The following is a 21,042-nucleotide window of genomic DNA, read 5'->3' as shown; positions in this document are numbered from 1 at the left end:
CACCAAACCCAAAAGTCAGTTGCCCTGTTGTTATCTTTTCATTCAGCAGCCTAACAGCCCTCAGATAGAAGCTGTTCTTTACCCTGTTGGTGTGACTAATCACGCTTCTATATCTTCTGCCCGAGGGCAGGAGATCAAGAAAGTGCCGGCCAGGGTGTGAATCATCCCTGAGAATTTTCCTCACTCTCCTGAGGCAACATTCTTCCGCAATGTCATCCAGTGGATTCACAGGACAGCCCATAATATCTTGTGTTGTATTCACCACCCTCTGTAGGCACTTCCTATCAGTTGATGTCAAACTAGCGTACCACACCGTGATGCAGTATGAAAGGACACTTTCTATTGTGGACCAATAGAAAGGAGATGACCAAATGTTGATTGACATCATTCTTTCACAATACTCTGAGGAGATGGAGTCTCTGTTGGGCTTTCTTAACCACCTAGGTTGTATTGCTTTTCCAAGTAAGGTATTCACTGAGATAAACTCCTAGGAATTTAAAGGAAGAGACTCTCTCCAAACAGCCCATACATACATACATACATACATACATACATAAATTCTGCCCATAAATAAATATTGAAGTGTTGTTTTTCCCCCTTAGTGTTTTATTTTCTTCCAAAAGGTGTCTTGCACAATAGTCCCTGGGCCTATTTGTCTGAAATTTGGCAGGCTTTATACACTTTGGAGCACTAGTGTGCCTGCAAATTTTATCCACTTCTGCTGAAAGGGGAGGGAGTTAAAGCCTTTTTTAAAAAAAAAAAAAATCCAAATAGTGAATTAAGGGTGGATTGGGGGAGAGAAACTAACAGGATTTGAACAGACTCAGAACAAAATCAGACCGCCTACAAAGCAAGGTGAGCTGTTTCCCCAAGGCACTAAATTATGGTCCGAACTGAATCTAGTGGATGGTACACACTCCTATTTTAGTCTGGTGCTGCCTATTCTGCATGGTAACCTGACAACTGCGTTTTGTGGTAACCAAAGTTTCTGAGCAGTCTTCAAAGGCAGGTCTGCATACAGTAGTAGATTGTCAGTAGTTCACTCTAGAGATGACCATGGTGTAGATAGCTGTGGCCAGGCTACTGCTATCTTATGCAAGCAGCCAGTCCAAGACTGCAGTAATGGGAACTTTGCTAAATAGCAGCAAATGTCAAAATGAAAACATCAAGAGGGAAATTATGCAAATTGTGAATGTAGGTGTGGATTCATTAGATGGCCCCGCTACCCGGTTAATTAGGTGGCCCATAGCTGTCAATTAAATCAAGGATTATGCCCACGTCTATCTATCAAAGTAGCCTCTGAATGCTTATGCTGCAGTACATTTGTTAGCTTCTAAGGTGCCACAGGGTTTCTTGTTTTTGCCCTCTAGCTCTCAGGCCATTAATCCCACGGTGGAATAAGGTTCTTTGTATAGACCAGGGTGCAGCCCTTATTCCTTCCTCACTTCTGCCCCATCCTAAAAAGCCTGCCACTGACTCCTGCACATCTGAGAGTGCTGGGCATGCAGAGCCTTTTTTGCTTGGTTATTGTGGTAACTACCTTCTGATGCATATGGGACGCGGGTGGCGCTGTGGTCTAAACCACAGAGCCTAGGGCCTGCCGATCAGAGAGTCGGCGGTTCAAATCCCCGCGACGGGGTGAGCCCCCATTGCTCGGTCCCTGCTCCTGCTAGCCTAGCAGTTTGAAAGCACGTCAAAGTGCAAGTAGATAAATAGGTACCTCTCAGGCGGGAAGGTAAATGGCGTTTCCGTGCGCTGCTCTGGTTCGTCATAACAGGCTGAGTCATGCTGGCCACATGACCAGGAAGCTGTACGCCGGCTCCCTCGGCCAGTAAAGCGAGATGAGCGCAGCAACCCCAGAGTCGTCTGCAACTGGACCTAACGATCAGGGGTCCCTTTACCTGTTACCTTCTGATGCAGTACATGCCACCTGGGCTCAGTCCAGCAGGTCGCCCAGGCCCAGTGTTCCACCAGTAGGTGCCTTCCTCACTATCCCCTGTCCCTTGGTGCAGAAGTGCCCTTTAATGGCAAGTTTTGCACAGGGACAGGAGCTTGTGCTAAGGTGCTAGCACCGCCCCCGATGATGCCCAGAGATGGGACCCAGCTGTGGCTTGAGGGCTCCAGTTGTGCCTTCTGTTGGCATCACCAGTTCCCTTCATTCCCAGCTACATAATACCATCGCACAGAACTGGAGGCTGTTGGTGGATTTGATCCCAGCCCCCACTAGAGATTTAGGAAAAACCAATCCACGTTTCGTTAGCTTTGTGTTCAGTCAGGGGAAGGCGATTTCTGTCTGCCTCTTTGGGATTTTATAATGCCGGGAGGTAAGCAGCCCTTATTGGAGTTGGCCTGGCACAGCTTGCAGCCCTTGCCCCAGGCTTTCTTGGGAGCCTTCTGCAGAATTATACCTGGATCAAAATTATGCCTTGCGCAGCCATTTTATGAGCCAAATCTGCTTTGATCCTCTTGAGTTTGGTTTCCAGTTTCCAGCAGTGCACCCTTCTCCCCTGACGGCGCTGGTTAAACACCTTCCTCATCTGCACGATTTCAGAGTGTGGCAATTTCATTCTCATTCCTTCCGAGTGTGTCGTGCTCTGCCTGCAGCCCCTTCGCCCTTGTCTAGCAGGGCACTTTACACAGATTGCAAAATCGGGATGCCTTGCATCTTGGTTTCTCCTGCAGCTTTTATCTTTTGAATAGGATCTTAATCTTCCTGCCACTCCAAGGTTCGCAGCAGTGCCATTATTATTATTATTATTTTCCCTCTCCATTGTTTGCAGAGCATCTGTGATGTTGTTCCATTTTCAAATCCAGCTTTCTAACAATTTCTCTCTGCATCAGTTCATATGTTCCATATGCTTTCACACTGCCACAGTTCTTTCCCGTTATTGAAAGGTGAAATAAAATGTTATTGAAGCGTGCAGAAGAAAGGCTGTAGCTCGTTGGATAGAGCATCCGCCTTGCATGTAAACGCTCCCAGGCTCAGTCCCCAGCGTCTCCAGGTAGGGGCTGGGAGACCAACCTGCCTGAAGCCCTGGAGAGCTGCTGCCAGTCAGTGTAGACAGTACTGAGCTAGATGGAGCATTGGTCTGACTTGGTATACAGCACAACAGCTTCCTATGTTCTTGTCTGCAGGCAGTACTGCTGGGCATCGTGCTAATTACACTGATTACCTGGGGCCTGCTGGGAAATGGACCATAATCCACCCTTCACGCAGGACAACTTTTCTTCCAGTTGGTTGGAGGGCAAGAGACTCTAGTCCAGGGCTGCACACTAAGCCTGTGCCAAAGCTGTGAATTAAAAAAAACACAAATAACTACTCTATCAGAATGAGCAGGGATTCTTCCAGTGGAAATCTGGGACCTTATTGCCCACTGGCTGCCATTGAATCAATTGCTATGTATTGTGGGGAACTGGTTGAGTTTCCGCACGTCAGGCAGACAGCATCAAGGACCAAAACGGAACAGATAGCCTTTGAATGAAGCAAAGAGCCCAGCCTGAAGAAGGTTAGCCAAACAGAGTGGCCCTGCCTTTCGGGACATGTTGATGAGCAGAAGGCTTCTGAGTCAGGCTACGTAAGGCTCCCATTTCATCAGGGCCTGGACAGTGCCACAAATTGGCAGAGGAAGGATGAAAAGAAGGTATGCAGTATAAAAGAAAAATAGCAAATTATTCAGTTATGGTGTGATCTGCCCAACTTTTTCCTGGCATCACAGCTGAAACAGAAGCATGAATACCTTCTAAGCAAGTGCTGGTTCAGCCATCAGCCTGGCCTCTTTACCTTCATTCCATGACAAATGTCGTCATCCCCCCCAAATCATTATTTGCCTTATTAATGGAAATGAAAGGCTTTTTCCTAATGTGTAAAACTGCTGGGGGTAGGGAATGGGGGAGTGACGAGGCTTCATCATGGAGAGCAGTTACTCAGCATACATAGCCATATCCTGCTTTAAATATGCAGAATTGTCCCTTGAGTTTAGCATTGGAGAGGTAAAGGTTCAGTTTAAGGCAACGAGGGCCTATCTATACTTTACCTTTCCTCCACTTTTTCCAGGCACCATCCACACTTAAAAGCTGAGTTGAGCGTTTTTCTGTTGCTCCAGAACTTTCCCCACAAAAAACCACTCCTTAAAGCTCAATCGGAGCAAACAGCAGTCCACAGAAAACCCAAATTGATATTTGTTCCAATTGAGCACTAAAGAGCGGATTTTTGCAGGGAGAGCTCCAGGGTTTAACAACAACAACGAGCACTCAGACACTCAGCTTTTAAGTGCAGGCCTGTGCCTAGGAAGAGTGGGGGGAAAGGTAGGTATATGTAAATAAGCTCTCAGTGTGCTTCCCACGGACGCCCACTGCTTTAAAAACACTGCACATCTTCTAACACACCGGTTTGATCCACCCCAGAGACGCACTCAGTTGTCTCAAGACAGACGGATGCCAACGACTTTGCTTTAAATTGCCTTCTGTGTCCAATAACCAGTGTTGTGGTGGAAAAGGAAGACTAGGGGAGAGCAGCGCTCTAGGAAGTTTTTCTGAGCAGGAGTGGTGATGCCATCTGCCAGAGCACTGGGGGTAACCACGGGATCCTCGTTCTGGCAAGTGAATAAGGCAATAACAAGACTTTCCAATTGGGTTGTGGTTCAGATCAGCATAGAGGAAATCAGAGTGTGGAGAAAAATATGCAGAAGCTGGGTACCCCTTCCTTATGGTGGGATTCCATTGCATCCTTTGCTGTGGGCTTAAGGGGCTGCAAGTTCCATGGGGGCATTGCTCCACTGCAGAAGGCACCTGCATGGGCTGTGTTCTGTTGCTACGGCCGTGCTTGGAGTTGTGCTCTGGGATGGATGTGGGATGTTCCTTTGCCCTGCAATGCTTTGCAACGCAGCTCCCTTTTTCTTTGGTTTTTCCTTTCCCCACCGCTACTCCCATCTCGATGTGCATATATTTCATATTGCAGCCAGATGCTCAAGAGCAGCTGTCAGCAGCCCTAGGCAAAGCAGCTGTGCAGGGGACAGTGCCTTCTGCTTCGGGGTCATTAGGCTGTTTTCCTTTGGCCTGTTCCAGCAGGTCCTTTTTCCCCCTAATGCAATTTAAATAAAATGCTGATAGGCTTACTTTCTCCAATCATCTACTTCCAGGATTCAGGTCTTCAGGCAGTAGAAAGTGATGGATTGATTGCAAAGAACAAGTAGACGTTACATGTGCTTTTATAGCTTTATTGCTGGTTTTAATTAGTTTTTGAGCATTTTAAAATAACTATATTACATTGATAAATTTAATGGGGATTTTTTTTTTTTTGTTCATCACTTTGAAGTTTTATTAAAATCAAGCATTATATACACGTTGTTAAATAAAACAAAAACAGATGAAGGGAATGACAAATGGCAAAAAGACTCAGATTAGAAAGGAGATACAGTATTGATTAGCGGGGCTGTTCAGAGCAGCCTCTTCAGGGTTAATTCTTCTGCCATAGGAGGGGGAGGGGGGAACCAACGTCTATTTTACAAATTGGCAGGCTGGGAAGAAATAGGAAAAGGAACAGCTGAGGCAGAATTCTTCCAGGACTGAATCAAGCCAAGCTCTTGAGTACAATTCATGAGCCTACTAGACTGCTTTTGCCAAGTTTAGGATTGCACTGTTAATCAGTTTGAAGTGTTTCCATTAATCAGCATGTTCTACTCTGTATATCTGAGGAGTTCATTCCTACACACTGTAGAGAGAAGTTCTGCATGCACACACACTATACATTTAAAAGCACATTCAAAGCACATTTACCCCTCAAAGAATTATGGGCATTGTAGTTTGTTAAGGGTTACTGGGAATTTTAAATTGGTGAGTGGTAAACTCCAGTGCCCAGAAATATTTGTGTGAAAGAATGTGCTTCAAATGTGATTTAAATGTACACAGCTACCTCTGGGCCTGTAATTCCATAAGCTTTGAGTGGGTAACGTGGTACTCTGAATGTCATTGGACTCTTAACTCCTGGCTTCCCAGTCAGCATGACCAGCAGTCAGGAAAGATGGAAATTGCAGTCCAATGACATCGGGAATGCCACAGGCTCCCCACAACTGAATAAAAAGCACCAGAAGTTCTTCAAGGCCCTGAAACCCCCTATCTAAAACTTTCTTAAAAATAACAAAACTATGCAGAGATTCTCATGAACTTTTCTCAAGTACATTGACAATAATCTGACTTTGAGTAGGAAACTCATATGGTATGATATGCACCATTCTCAAAATCTGCTCTTTAACAAATCCTGTGGCTGGAGAATGTTTGTTGTGGTAGTGAGCTGGTGGAGAGGCAGAGAGGCTTTGAGTCCCCCCCCCCCATCTGTGCAGGAGGGAGGAAAAACCATGAGGCAAATAATAACAATAACAATAATATTTGTACCCCACCCATCTGGCTGGGTTATCCCAGCTACTCTGGGTGGCGTCCAACAGATATAAAAACATAATAAAATATCAAACATTAACAACTTCCCCATATGGGGCTGCCTTCGGATGTCTTCTAAATGTCAGATACAGTGGTACCTCGGGTTACATACGCTTCAGGTTACAGACTCCGCTAACCCATAAATATTACCTCAGGTTAAGAGCTTTGCTTTAGGATGAGAATAGAAATCGTGCTCCGGCGGTGCGGCAGCAGCAGGAGGCCCCATTAGCTAAAGTGGTGTTTCAGGTTAAGAACGGACCTCCGGAATCAATTAAGTACTTAACCCGAGGTACCACTGTAGTTTATTTCCTTGACATCTGATGGGAGGGTGTTCCACAGGCTGGGCACCACCACCGAGAAGGCCCTCTGCCTGGTTCCCTGTAATTTCACTTCTCGCAATGAGGGAACCACCAGAAGGCCCTCGGAGTTGGACCTCAGTGTCCGGGCTGAATGATGGGGGTGGAGACGCTCCCTAAGGTTATACTGGCCCGAGGCCGTTTAGGGCTTTAATTGTCAGCACCAAGACTTTGAGTCGTGCTCCGAAATGTACTGGGAGCCGATGTAGATCCTTAAGGACTGGTGTTATATGGTTCCGGTGGTTGTACAAGTGGCATTTCCAAATGTTAGCACGCTGGGGTGTATTTGTGATTTGCTGTGCGTGCTTAGTCACCCTTCTCCTGTTCTACATGACAAGGAAATCATATTCCCCCTCTGGGTCAATGTCAAAGGCATTTTATTGGCAGGAGAAAGAAGACAAGTCTTCCCGGAATTTAAGGGGTAAATTCCTTTTTTTTTTGCTCTGGAATATGTCAACACGATGCCTGGAACACAGCCATCCCCAGGGACCTGACCTGATGGGTGGTTTGTTTTTGGGGTTTTTTAAAGTTTTAAAGGTTCCTTTTCCATCTCTGACTCAGTAACAGGCACCTGCTGTTGGATAATGCTGTATTCATTGTCTGCTTCTTTCTCCCAGGATTGTGCATTAAAAATAATTATTCTCCCAATCCATCTATTTGAGGAAGTTTCTTTCGTGCTTTGGGCGAATTGTTGCAGGAAGGGTATGTGTGTGTGTGATACCTGGCTCAGTCAGGACCAGACTAATGGTGAGGTCTGGAGATGTCAGGTCAGCTGAATTATTATTCTTTTGTTTAAGGCTGGGCTGTTTGTGCCAATATGTGTTGTGGAGAGAGGTGGGGTTAACCCTTTCCCCTCTCATTGTTTTTTTCCATTTAATAACACCCCAGTCCTGAATTTTCTTTCTATCCTGCAAGTGAAGGGGCAGTGGGGAATTCTGGTACCTTTATGCAATCAGACAGCATAATCTGAGATTCAAGGACATGATTTGTGCCTGGCGTTCTCTCTCCTTACTACTCTCCCGCATTTATACATGCTTAGTTATTACTAGGTGTGAGCGTGCCTTAAATTCCACATATTTCACTATAGCAGAGCCATTTTCTACCGTAGCAGTTCTGTGCCGTTTTATTGCAACACACAAAACTGACAGTAGCTTTGATTCGTTCTCTCTCTCTCTCTCTCTCTCTCTCTCTCTCTCTCTCTCTCTATCTCTCCCCCCCCCCCCCCGGATAATTCAGAAGTTGTCATTTTAATTGGCGGCCTCGTGATTTGAGCGTTTTCGAGATTTGATTGCTGGCTTGTTTTGCTTCTTGAGTCACTGGGAGTTGCATGGCGCCCAGTGGGGATTAAATGTATATATGAGTGGATTGTGTTTTGATTAGCACTAGTTTTGTTTTTAATTATCTAGCGCATGGCGGGTGGGGGTGACAGGACACACACACGCCAGGAATCTTGAAGGCTTCAGTTTAAGAGAACGTTACAGATGGAAATGTCCCCCCCACCCCACCCCTTGTTTATTTATTAGATGTCTCACCTGCCCTTCATCACAAGGTCTCTGGGCAAGATACAGCAATGGAATATAAAATTATAAAAACAAATAAAACCATTGCAGCTATAAAGACACGCAAAACAGCATAATATTTAGTATATGCTGTGTCCGACATCTTCCTTCCCGCTGCAGCAAATCAGGTTGCCACCAGCTACATTTGGGTCTCAAAGCTGGTACAAGTGAGCGCAGTTCACACTTGGCCAACGTGTCAACTCTCGTGATACTTGTGCCATGTTGAACCTTCATCAGATTTCTGCAGGGATCATGAGACACACCGACCCCTTTCATTTCCCCCATGATATGGAACTTGATGCTGAGCCTCTGTAAAACCTCCCAGCCTTATTCCTCCCTTAAGGCAAGGCAGCCAACCAGAGACCTATGGCTTATTTTACATTCGTTGTTCTGCTTTTGCCTCTGGCCCCATCCTCCACTGCCATGTGGCCCTTGGAAGGTTGCCCAGAACAGAATGTGGCCCTCAGACTGGGGGAGGTTCCATGTCCACATGGCTTTAAAGAGCTGGGGCAAACCAGACTGCTAGTAGAACTGAGCTGAGTGAGCATGCAGCCCGCTGGGTCGAAGGTCTTTCTGAATATACAAGCACAAACCTTCTTTGAGGACCCTAAATTGTGAGGAGATAGTTCGTACCGCTGCCTGTTGGAAGATTAGGTTACATTAAGCTGTAATTTCTTCAGTGTCTTTCCACACACACAAACTAATAGTGATCAGAGCATCTTACAATATAGGTAGCGGGTGGTGCTGTGGTCTAAACCACTGAGCCTCTTGGGCTTGCTGATTGGAAGGTTGGTGGTTTGAATCCCTGCGATGGGGTGAGCTCCCGTTGCTCTGTCCCAGCTCCTGCCAACCTAGCAGTTTGAAAGCACACCAGTGCAAATAGATAAATAGGTACCCCTGAGATGGGAAGGTAAACAGCATTTCCGTGCGCTCTGCCACTCGCCACGGTGTCCCATTGTGCCAGAAGCAGTTTAGTTATGCAGGCCACATGACCTGGAAAGCTGTCTGTAGACAAACACCGGCTCCCTCAGCCTGAAAAGTAAGATGAGTGCCACACCCCATAGTCAAGTTTGACTGGACTTAACCATCTAGGGGTCCTTTACCTTACAATATACAAAATAGAAACAACAATAAGAATAATACATAAAAGCCCAGGAAGGCTGGGGAAACACTGGCCCCAGGATCATTCAGTTGGTAGAGCATGAGACTCTTTAATTTCAGGGTTGTGGGTTTGAGCCCCAGGTTGGGCAAAAGATTCCTGCACTGCAAGGGGTTGGACTAGCGGATCCTTGTGGTCCCTTCCAACTTTACAATTCCACAATCTTCTACAAACACCTGTGCCTGAAACCCTGGAGAGCTGCTGCCAATACTGAGCTGGATGGTCTGACTCGGCCGTAGGGATTTAATCTTGTTTTAAATGTATTTGGGTATTTTGCCTGTGTTGTTGTGGTTTACAAATCCCGCTACAACTAAACCTGGCCATTGGCCATGCTTGCTGGGGCTCATGGGAGTTGTAGTTCAGCAACATTTGGAGCAGCAAAGGTTTCCCACACCTGCTTCAAATCATACTCACTTGGTGAATACCAGAGAGAAGCCTTTTCCACAGCAGCAACTCTCAGAGAGCCAGTGTGGTGTAGTGGTTAAGAGCGGTAGTCTTGTAATCTGGGGAACCGGGTTTGCGTCTCCGCTCCTCCACATGCAGCTGCTGGGTGACCTTGGGCCAGTCACACTTCTCTGAAGCCTCTCAGCCCCACTCACCTCACAGAGTGTTTGTTGTGGGGGAGGAAGGGAAAGGAGAATGTTAGCCGCTTTGAGACTCCTTAAAGGGAGTGAAAGGCGGGATATCAAATCCAAACTCCTCCTCCGCCGCCGCTTCTTCTTCTTCTTCTTCTTCTTCTTCTTCTTCTTCTTCTTCTTCTTCTTCTTCTTCTTCTTCTCCTCCTCCTCCTCAGGAATTTCCTCCTCAGGGGGAATTTCTCTGCGCTTTTAAGCGCTGCTTGAAAACATTTTGATTTATGATTAGTTTTAAAGCTGTGTATGCTGACTTGCTTTTCACAGATTTTCTTAGATTGGCTAGTGTAGGTGATTGTGTTTGTGTATGTGTATGTAGGATATAAATCGATCCATCCATCCATTCCTGAAAAACAAAAGCCTATTCAGAGGCAGAGTTTCAAAATGACTTTTCGGGGCCATCTGCCGAGAATCTGATATCAAGATGCCCAGAAAGACCTTTTTATTGGATTCTACAACTTTTTTGCCTTCCTTGGGGACTGCCAGCCAGCCAGTGTGTGCTAATGAGCAGAGTCGGACTGGAATTTCAGGTCCCTTCCCTGCCACAGGCATATTTGTGACCTTTGGGAAACCACTTTCCGTCCCAGTTCCCCCTCTGTAAATTGGGAACAAAGAATGATAATACACATATAGCGAACCACTTTACAAATCGAGGTGGCAAAATGCTGTATATAAGTGATAAATGATGGTACCAGGAACACTTCCATGGGCTCTTAAAAGAAGGAATCGCAACATAAAATGGAAGAGGATGTTTAAATTGGCTTGTTCTGTTTATATATAGAAGGCAATGAACAATTGAACCATAAAAACAATTACTAAAACAGAATGCCTGAACTGGAGCAAACGACAGCAGGAGAATAGTAACCGCCTTAGATATTAAGAGGTTGCACAAATAGATTGGCTTTTATCTAAATGTAGCTAGAGAGTGAGGGCTCGGTGGAAAACTTTTATGGAAGCTGTTCCAAAGCTGCAGTATCTCAAGTTACGAGGCCCTAACACAGATACCGCAGTGGAAGCTCAAAGAAAGATAGCACCCAGAACAACTTTATCATGTGAGGATTGGCAAGCAGTTTGTGTTAGGATTGTCCTACTCTCGTGTAGGACCCTGGCAGAGACACATGCCCGACTGGCATGTTCTCTCCCTCCTGTTCGGTCGGGAGCTTCAAAAGCTTTCTTCAGCCCAAACTTCACAGCGACTGATACCAAGAATCATCAGCACACTTAGGGATCCTGTAGAGTATTTGCAGTTTGTGTAACAGAACTCAGTAGCACAGCATTTTGGCTAATCTACATTTATTTACATATACAGTCATACCTCAGGTTACGAACACTGTGGGTTGCACGTTTTCGGGTTGTGGACTGTGCCGAACCCGGAAGTACTGGAACGGGTTACTTCTGGGTTACGGCACATGCGCAGAAGCACAAAATGACGTCATGCGCAGAAGCGCCGAATCGCGTCACGCACGTGCGCAGACACGGCACTTCAGACTGCGAACGCTGCGGGTTGCGAACGTGCCTCCCGCACGGATCACATTCGCAACCAGAGGTACGACTGTAATACACCTGGAGCATTCTGCTTTAGCTCCTTCCTCTTTCTCACCAGACACCAAAGAGAGAAAGGACAAAGGACAATAGTCCCACTTCACGGAACACAGTAACACAAACATCCTGTCTCTGTCACTTCCCACACTGTGGAATGAAAACATACACCGTCATGGGATAGACAACAATCCCATGACTGCAAACACGGAGGAAGAATCCTAACAGTTTGATCATCAAGTTCCGGGTGGGTCACATTAACAATGAGGAAAATACCCCCGTTCTGCTTTCTTGCCCCCATTTTTGACATACAGGGAATGCTGATTGCTGAACTTCTGACAGCAGCCTAATCTGTGGGGATTTTGTTTCAGCTAACCTGGTCGCTTGGCATGTTTGGTCTTCAGATTCCACTCCCCTGAAGTATAAGGATTTGGATAAGCTCCAGCATTAATTTTAGAGGGGGGTAGTGGTGGTGCCTAATTAGTAGCTTCTTCAATGTGTAGAACATTGAGAGCTTTCTCCTCTGATGCACTGATGGCTCCTCTGAAGTTTCCCAACCCATTTATAATTAGTCCCAGGTATATATAACTGAACATTTTCAGACTCTCATTCTCTCTGTAGGGAAGGTAACATACAGCTTGTTCTTTGTGACTCGCAGTCTCCTGGTGTTCTTAACATTCTATTATGTAGAAAAGATGACGTTTTCTTTTCCTAGCTGAAAGAAATTTAGAATGAAAAGACAGGTGTAACACTCTTTAGAAAGTCACTGTGGTTTTATTCACTGTGGCTTCAGTTTCCTTATAGTGTACATAATATTTGCAAGTCATATGCTGGGTCAGCTCCCAGTATCGCCTTTCATGTTTCAGAAAGGCATGTTTCATCTTTTAAAAATAGTTAACAAACAAACGTTCACATCTCACTTTACCAAAATAAAGCATCCCCTCACAAATATTTCAAAATCAGCTGCATAAATGCTGTAAGAATGATTTCTGGGGGAATAGGTTGATGATGTTGCAGGCACTAGCCAGTTAAACCCACCATGAAAAAGTTTCCCTGGAAATGCCAGAAACTTACAAAATCAGTTTGTTTTTCTGAACGCATTCTACAATGCTAAAACGAAAGTGTGTTTTCAGGGTATTTAACCAATCACCATCATAATTCCAATGTTGTGTCCATCTTTACTCTGAAAACTCATCAAAACTGGAATTGTTTAACCTGTTTTTATGTTGGTGTGGCAATTTAAAGGGGTGGGGTGGGGTTTGCCACTAGTTCCCCTTCCATCCGTTCACTGACAGCGTATTATAAAAACCAGATTGGCAGATTGGTTTGGGAACCACGAACCATGACTAGACTGGGATTCAGATTTCACCTTGTACAGTATATGACATTAGCCTGAAGGCCTTTTCTCAACCATAAAGCAGCCTTCTGAAGGGGCACTTTGTGAGACGGGAAGAGAGAGCGTAACCCGTTTATCTCTGAATCTGTCCACCCACCCACCTGCTTTTTCCCTAATGGGGTCCCATAACTGTTGGGAGTAAAACAGTCGGAGGTGACTTGCAAAGGAAGAGTACTTTCCAGTGGAAAATGGGTTCTTACGGTATATAACTGATAGCTGCAGTTCAGCTCTGACATGAGGCTACTGACTCCCCTTTCAACTTAAGGATCTGTTCCAGACTCACAAGTCCTCCCTTCTTTAAAAGGCTTTTTGTTTATGACCCGTAGGGCGCCAGTATTACAGAACATGGAAGTTTCGCTGTAGTTCATCTTAGGAAGATGATGGTGTAACTATGCCATGAAACATAATATGAGGCATTTTCCTAGAGCCGTTTGTGAGGAAAGGCCAGCAGGCCGATGATGTACAAGCTGGAAAGCACTGGGTGCAAGTTACATCAGCCTCCTTTTTAATCATGTATATATGATTTAATATGCAAATCTTTTTGCGATATTTATCCGATCTATTCGTATCATTATTATTTAGATGATTTATAAACCACCCTTTGTAAAAGCCACAGGGTGGTTTACATAAAATCGATAAAATAACACAATCCTTCAAAAACACGTAATAAGCTTAAGACAGTTCTCTATTTTTTTATGTTGATGAACAGAAGACCTTCGAATTAAGGCATAATTCCACACAGACACACACACAGCAACTGTTCTAAATACATAAATACTTTTTTTTTAATGTTGATGAACAGAAGACCTTCAAATTAAGGCATAATTACCACACACACACACACACACATATCCAGCAACTGTATACTCCAGTATATACTGATATACTGCCTCCGAAATGGATCAGTGGATCCAAACTACAAGAAAGAAGATTCCACCTAAACATTGGGAAGAACTTCCTGACAGTAAGAGCTGTTCGACAGTGGAATTTGCTGCCAAGGAGTGTGGTGGAGTCTCCTCCTTTGGAGGTCTTTAAGCAGAGGCTTGACAACCATATGTCAGGAGTGCTCTGATGGTGTTTCCTGCTTGGCAGGGGGTTGGACTCGATGGCCCTTGTGGTCTCTTCCAACTCTATGATTCTATGAAATTCCTATCACAGCACATGAGGGCTTCAAAAGGGCCACCACAGCAAATAGCCATGGATAGGCACATCCTCAATTAGTATGGCCTTATCACTTTTTAAAGCCATCTTAAGTCTAACCTAGTGGCTGTCACATCTTGTGGAGTGAATTCCCTGAATTGATTATGTGCTGTGAGAAGACGCACTCCATTTTGTCTGCCCTTAATCCCCTGCCCATCAGTTGGGTTTTTTTGTGATCCTGAGTCTGAGCATTGTCAAGAGAGAGGGACAACTTTCCCAGCATTACGTTCTAAAGCAGGCAAGGCTGCATTTCTCCTTTTGAGGATAAGAGGACTTCGGTTTGTTTATTGACCAAACCAGAGGACGTAATTTTGGGAGAGAGGCTCATTTCTCTAACGTTTTAAAACCTTAGTCCAAAAAGTTTCCCCAAAGGCTTAAAATCGGTGAAGCAAGCAGTCGTGTGTGTGTTTTTTGTGCACATTTTGTTGGTAAGCAACTATACCATACAGATGCAGTCAGTTACATTCTTTACAGACGAGAAATACCGTACGTTTAGCTGTTGTGAATTAAAATGTGATTAATAGATTCCAGATTAGACTTCGAGGAGGGGGAGCTGCTACTGCTGCTGCTGCTGCTGCTGCTGCTGCTACCATTGCAGCAAATCTGTGCAATGCCAAGGTTTCCTCAGGTGAAGTCTTTTCTGCTCTTGGATAACCAGTCTGTTCCAGCCGAGATTCATCCAAGGAAACCATGCTTCAGCTCAGACATGGGATCACAGGGCTGCTGGTATTTATTATTTACAATATTTCAAGGCCTCCCTTTGCACACAAATCAATTGCAAGGTGGTTCACCACCTATTATGCAACCATTATACGCAGCCTAAAATGCAAGTGCGTTCATTATATGCTTTCACAGGTGTATTTCTACTCACTTTGCACCCCCCCACCTGTCTGCATTTCAAACAGTAGGTTATATTAAGGTTAGATTAAGCAACATAAAAACAATTACAAAAAAAAACCACCATGGGAATATTCCACAATCCACAAAGATTATCAAGGGCCTAAAATAAGTGCCACAAGTGCAATAGAAATAGTAAAATAATCCCTGAAGGGGTACTTGGAAGCAGGCATGAAGCAGCTCAGGACCGCAGTACCTCAAGGATCGCCTCTTTCAATATGAACTTAGCCGGACCCTAAGAGGTCCGGAGGGTGGCAACACGAGAACAGGCCTTCTCTGCAGTGGCTCCCCATCTGTGGAATGCTCTCCCCAGGGAAATTCACCTGGTGCCTTCATTATACACCTTTAGGCGCCAAGCAAAAACATTCCTTTTTAACCAGGCCTTTGGTTGATCTGATTTACATCCTATGCCCTTTTAAAAATGTGGTTTTGGCAGGGGCGGGGCGCTATTGGATTGTTGTTTCTATTTTTATTATGTATTTTGTGTTTTTATATCTTGATTTTATTCCGTGAACCGCCCTGAGACCTCCGAGTATAGGGCGGTATATAAATTTAATTAATTAAGAATACCACAAAATTAAAAATGACAGTTGGTAGGGTAGACCCACTGAAATTAATGAAGTTAGGCCCATTAATTTCCAAGTACAACTTACCTGAGGTATCACCCAGTGCCATTCAACTCCACGAACTTTTTGCTATCAAAATGTCATATCTAGTTGATTTTAGAGATGCGTGACTGAGGCATATCAAACAAAGAAAAGGTACGCTCTTACATACAAACTTCTCTAGCCTGTTACGACTTCTTGGAAAAATCCTATATGTATTTGTTTATCCTCTGCATGTATTTCTTCACCCTATCTTTTTGTCCAAAACCTACATGGAGGCTCACATGGCATTAAAACCCCGCAGTCTTCTTTCTCAATTGCTGAATTTTGATTGGGATAATTTGGCTCTGGCTCATTCTAAACTGCCAGAAGGAGCTGGTGTTGGTTGGCATCTCCCTCAGTTTGTGCTAATTTTTGCCTTGTGTTGTGCTTTTCGTTTTCCTCCCCCTTCTGGAACGGCACCGGTCGATAGTCACACAATATGTTACAATAAAATATGAATCCGTTTGTGTCCAGATTTTGTGTATTTCATTCTGGAAGTGGATCATTCCCCCCCCCCCCGAGTAACATCCTATAGGTAGTTTATCCAGCAGTTTCTCTTTCTTTTATTTTTCCTTGTGTTTTCTAGGGGCTAAGCTCATAGTAGCGGGCAAACGTATGTATATTAACCCTTCTAGGAAAAAGCAGCTTCAGAGGGAGGTGGTTTTCAGCAAATAAGTGGCAGGTAAAGGGTGCTTAACCCTTCTCTCACCAATTTTCCTGCTGTGAGCAGCTTTTCTCCATCATAAGATGTTCTTGACTTCTGTTTGCAGAGGCAAACACATCTGGCTTCCAGAGTTGGAGCAAGTGAAGGGGGGCAGTTTACAGGGAGAAATCATCAGGTGGGGAAGGGTTAAACACAGCCTTCCTCCTTCACTTTACCACTGAAAATCGCCCATTCCTCTGCCTTGGAAGGAACAGCAGTTGGGGGTTACATATCTAAAAATGTGTAGTTTGGCCAGGAGGCAGATTAGTTATTTAGCTCTTGGGGAAAGCAGAGTCTGGAGTCTTCTCCACCTGTGCTAATGCTTTCCTGATTTGTGGGGGCTTGGAAGGGAGGGGGCTTGGAGAATGCCCATGTTAAGTTCAGTCACTGCTAGAATCCCATAGCGGACAATTTCCTCCCTGTACAATTCAATGTCTCTGAATCCACAAATCCACTCGTTTTCCTGCAGGCGACTGTCTTTTCTGTCTTTCATGCCTGCTTCCAAGTACCCCTTCGGGGTTTATTATGGTGGGTAGGTGCGTACAGAATTTCAATTCCTGGAAATCTTTGCTCTCATGATCACGGAGGACGTGTTAGAATACATGCACAGATAAGCGCTTTTGAAAACTTCAGCTGCTCAGGGGTGAGGGGAATACACAATGGCTCTGCATCTCTTATCAATGCTCTCTTAACTGTTCCTTACTTGGATAGTGAGCTTGAGTGACAGGGAAAGCTCATCCATTGGGGGGGGGGGGAATGCCAGCGATTACTGCATGGCAAAGGAAAGGCATGAAATTTTCAGTGAAGTTAATGCACAGATTGCATATCTGTTTAACTCCATGGTGGTGGTGCAGAGATCTTTCACCTTGTGGTAAGATGTCCCTGTTGTTGGGGGGGGGGAGCAAAACAAAACCCATTCTGCCTATTGGGGTTAAGCTAGGATGCCTATTTCATTCCACCTTCCCATCACCTAGGCCAGCCTTCCGAAACTGGGTGCCCTCCAGATATTATTGGGACTACAATTCTCATCCTCCTCAGTGAACCACAGCCTTCCCCAGCCCACTAGGCTGTGGGAAGGCTGGCCTAGGTGATGGATGGGATGCCAATGGCAAACTTTGTGACGTGAGGAAGACTCCTCAGGGTTCTAGTTAGCCCCAGGTGTAAACACTGTCCCAGGCTGCTGCTGTCAGTGCAAAGGTTCATCTTGCTGCTTTGATGATACTTGATGGTACCTCTCTCTCCCCACAGGTGAGAGAGCTGCCTGCAACCCCAAGCCCATTCATTCCACGGACTATGCCCACACCTCCATGCCCTCTCAGCCATGGAGACTCCCATGTTCGACACTATCCTGGAGACGACGGACGGGGTGACCCCTGACCCCAGCTGGACACTGCCCTACCCGCTGGGCTTCCAGGTCTCCCTGACGGGCTTCCTCATGTTGGAAATCGTACTGGGAGTCAGCAGCAACTTGACCGTCTTGGTGCTGTATTGCCTGCAGGCTGGCCTGGTGGACTCTGTCAGCAACATGGTGACCATGAACTTGCACGTGCTGGACGTGCTCATATGCGTGGTGTGCGCCCCACTTACCATGGTGGTGGTCCTGGTGCCCCCCGACCGGGCCGCCACACTGCTCTGCTGCTTCCACGAGGCGTGCATCACCTTCAGCAGCGTAGCCACGGCCACCAACGTGCTGGTGATCAGCCTGGACCGCTACGACATCTCGGTGCGGCCGGCGCAGCGTGTGCTGACCCCTGGCCGCGCCATCCTTCTCCTGGCTGGCGTCTGGGTGCTGTCCCTGGCTGTCTTCTTCATACCCTTCCTCGAGGGCGAGCTGGGCCACGCCAGCACGTGGCAGAACCGCACCGTGCTCTGCGTCGGGCCCGAGGAGTTCCACGCCGAACTCGGCACCTCCTACCACCTGGCGATCCAGATCCCCACGTTCTTCGCCGCCGTGGCCGTCATGCTGGTGACCTACGCCAAGATCCTGCAGGCCCTCAACATCAGCATCAGCAGCACCTTCAAGCGCAGCCAGCGCCACAAGACCAAGAAGAAGAAGCGGCGGAAATCGGCAGAGCCAAGCGGTAGCGTGGCGGCCGGCGGAGCGGAAGCCAAGCGGCTCTCTCAGCCCGTGCCGGCACTGCCGACGCCACCGCCCATGGGGGTGCAAGCCTCGGTCTCTGTGATCATCGCCCTGCGGCGAGCGGTGAAGCGCCACCGTGACCGGAGGAAGCGCCAGCGGCGGGTTTTCCGCATGTCCCTGCTCATCATCTCCACCTTCCTGTTGTGCTGGGCGCCACTGTCTGTCGCCAACCTGCTGATCCTGTGCCTGGGGCCCAGCCCCCTGATGGGCAAGCTGCGCGTCTGCTTCCTGGCCATGGCCTACGGCACTACCATCTTCCACCCGCTCCTCTACGCCTTCACCCGCCAGAAGCTCCGGAATGTGCTGCGCAGCAAGCTGAAGAAGCGAGTGGTGTCGGCCCTGCAGGTGGACCCTGCGCCCGGCGGCACCGTCATCCACAACTCCTGGGTGGAGCCGCCCCGCAAAAGCTGCAAGGGCCGGCTGCGGAGTAGTGACGGAGCCGAGCGCTGCCTGACTGAGGCCGCTAAGGAGTGAGGCGTAGGGGGCCGAGCCCTCAAAATGGAGGTTCAGCAGAGTTTGGGGGTGGGCGTACGAATCTTCCGCCTCACCCAATCTGGTGAGCGGCGAGTGCCAAACACTGAAAGGGGAGGGAGGCACAGAGGCCGCCAGAAACTACAACACTGGTGCTAACCCCTCCGCCCGAAGCCACCGAATGAGAGAAGTGGGGGTGAGCCGATGTGTTAACGAAGCAGCGAGGGTCAGCCATCGGCGCCTTGCCAAAACCCCAAGGGTTTCTGGGTAGGGTGCGATACTGATCCCTCACAAAAGGCCCTGCAAGGCCTTCCCGTTGCCAACGCTGAAACCAACCGACTGTCTGAGGTAAAAGATGAAGGCTCGAGCCTTCCCACCCATGGCACCGGCCAATTCACCACACTGAGACCCAATATAATGATCACTACTACTACTCCTATTTAATGTTTATATCGGTGCCAAGAGTTGTGCTAAAGACATCCACTCGGGTGAGGTCCCCTGCATATAGGGTCCTTGTTCCCACATGGCAGTGAGCAAGTGAGCTTCCCTGGGGCCTAATCAGCCAACACACGTTTCTCTTTATTGCTGGCTAAGTCCGGGAAGGCTAGAACAAGTTCTCTGCCCGCTGATGGAAGTGGAGGAAGAAGTCTAAGAAAGCTTTTTGTGGCTGCAGGGAAAATGCGGGTTTGGGGAAGGGGTGAGCCTCACGCAGCTCTCGGCCCCACTGTTTTGCTGTGCTTTCCTCCCCAGAACCCCTTAGATTAGGCAAGCGACACACTGTTCTGTTGCATCATCCCAGGCCCCTGCCGTCCCCAGAACATGCTACGGTTTGGAGGTGGGTTTAAGTACAGTTGTAGATCTCCCAGTACAATGGCTGGAGCCTGGCAAACATACCTTTCTGCAAAGGTTTATGTTAGGCTCTGCGCCCACACACCACTTCCATATTGGGACCAGTTTCCCAACAACCTACTTGTGGTTTTTTTAAGGCTTCAGTACTGCAGGCGCTGATTTCCTTGCCTCTGCCATCGCTGGTGGCCACTGACTCCCAGCATCAGATGCTAAGTGCAGCTGCAGTTCTGGATTTGAAGGTTCACGACAGTACCAAACGGCAACAGCTTTTTGGGGGGGAAAGGGAAATGGACCGCTCCAATCAGAGGGACAGGGACTGTAGGTGTAGACGTGCCCCAAGCAACCCAGGATGTCTCGTTTAAAAAGAGGCCAGACATCAATAGCTGCCTTATGCCAAGCCCACACCATTGGGTTCCATCTAGCTCAGTATTGTCTGACTGGCAGCCCAGGGTCTCAGGCAGGGGATATTCCCAGCCATACTGGGAGATACATCAGGATTAGAACTGGGCATTTGCTGCATGCAGAGCAGGTGCTCTGGTACCGAGCTCTGGCCCCGCCCTCCTTGCAGCCAGTATCCTCTAAGTCAGTGTTTCCCAACCTTGTGCCTCCAGCTGTTTTTGAACTACAACTCCCATCATCCCTGACTAGCAAGACTAGTGGCAAGGGATGATGGGAATTGTAGTCCAAAAACAGCTGGAGGCACAAGGTTGGGAAACACTGCTCTAAGTAACATGGTCTGGAAAGAGGACCTAGGCATACATCAACAGCAGAGTTGGACCCAGCCCTTTCATACTGTGCCTCTGGGGGAACAGAGGGGAGTGGGGGAGACGGTATGCCAAATGGAAGGTGCCAAGAAAGAAGATTCCACCTAAACATTAGGAAGAACATCCTGAAAGTAAGAGCTGTTTGACAGTGGAATTTGCTGCCAAGGAGTGTGGTGGAGTCTCCTTCTTTGGAGGTCTTTAAGCAGAGGCTTGACAACCATATGTCAGGAGTGCTCTGATGGTGTTTCCTGCTTGGCAGGGGGTTGGACTCGATGGCCCTTGTGGTCTCTTCCAACTC

At 47.0% G+C, this 21,042-nt stretch overlaps 1 protein-coding gene across 2 annotated transcripts in view; it reads left to right on the top strand.

The window, feature by feature from the left end:
• Positions 1–20,558, top strand: part of LOC309364921 (G-protein coupled receptor 22-like) — a 38,649-nt gene extending 18,091 nt beyond the window's left edge. The window contains exons 2-3 of one of the 2 annotated variants that reach the window (XR_014165902.1): positions 17,769–19,734; positions 19,767–20,558. Coding sequence is in view for 1 of the 2 variants with exons in the window: in XM_081902935.1 (XP_081759061.1) it covers positions 17,842–19,134 (1,293 nt within the window). In the remaining variant the exon portion in view is untranslated. The other variant, XM_081902935.1, reaches the window with a different exon arrangement.
• Positions 20,559–21,042: the final 484 nt, after the last annotated feature.

The sequence above is a fragment of the Podarcis melisellensis genome (genome assembly GCF_964234715.1).
Source record: "Podarcis melisellensis genome assembly, chromosome: 2".
Taxonomy (NCBI): Eukaryota; Metazoa; Chordata; class Lepidosauria; order Squamata; family Lacertidae; genus Podarcis; species Podarcis melisellensis.
The sequence above is the reverse complement of the archived record's forward strand: the minus strand, read 5'-3'. Positions and strand labels throughout refer to the sequence as shown.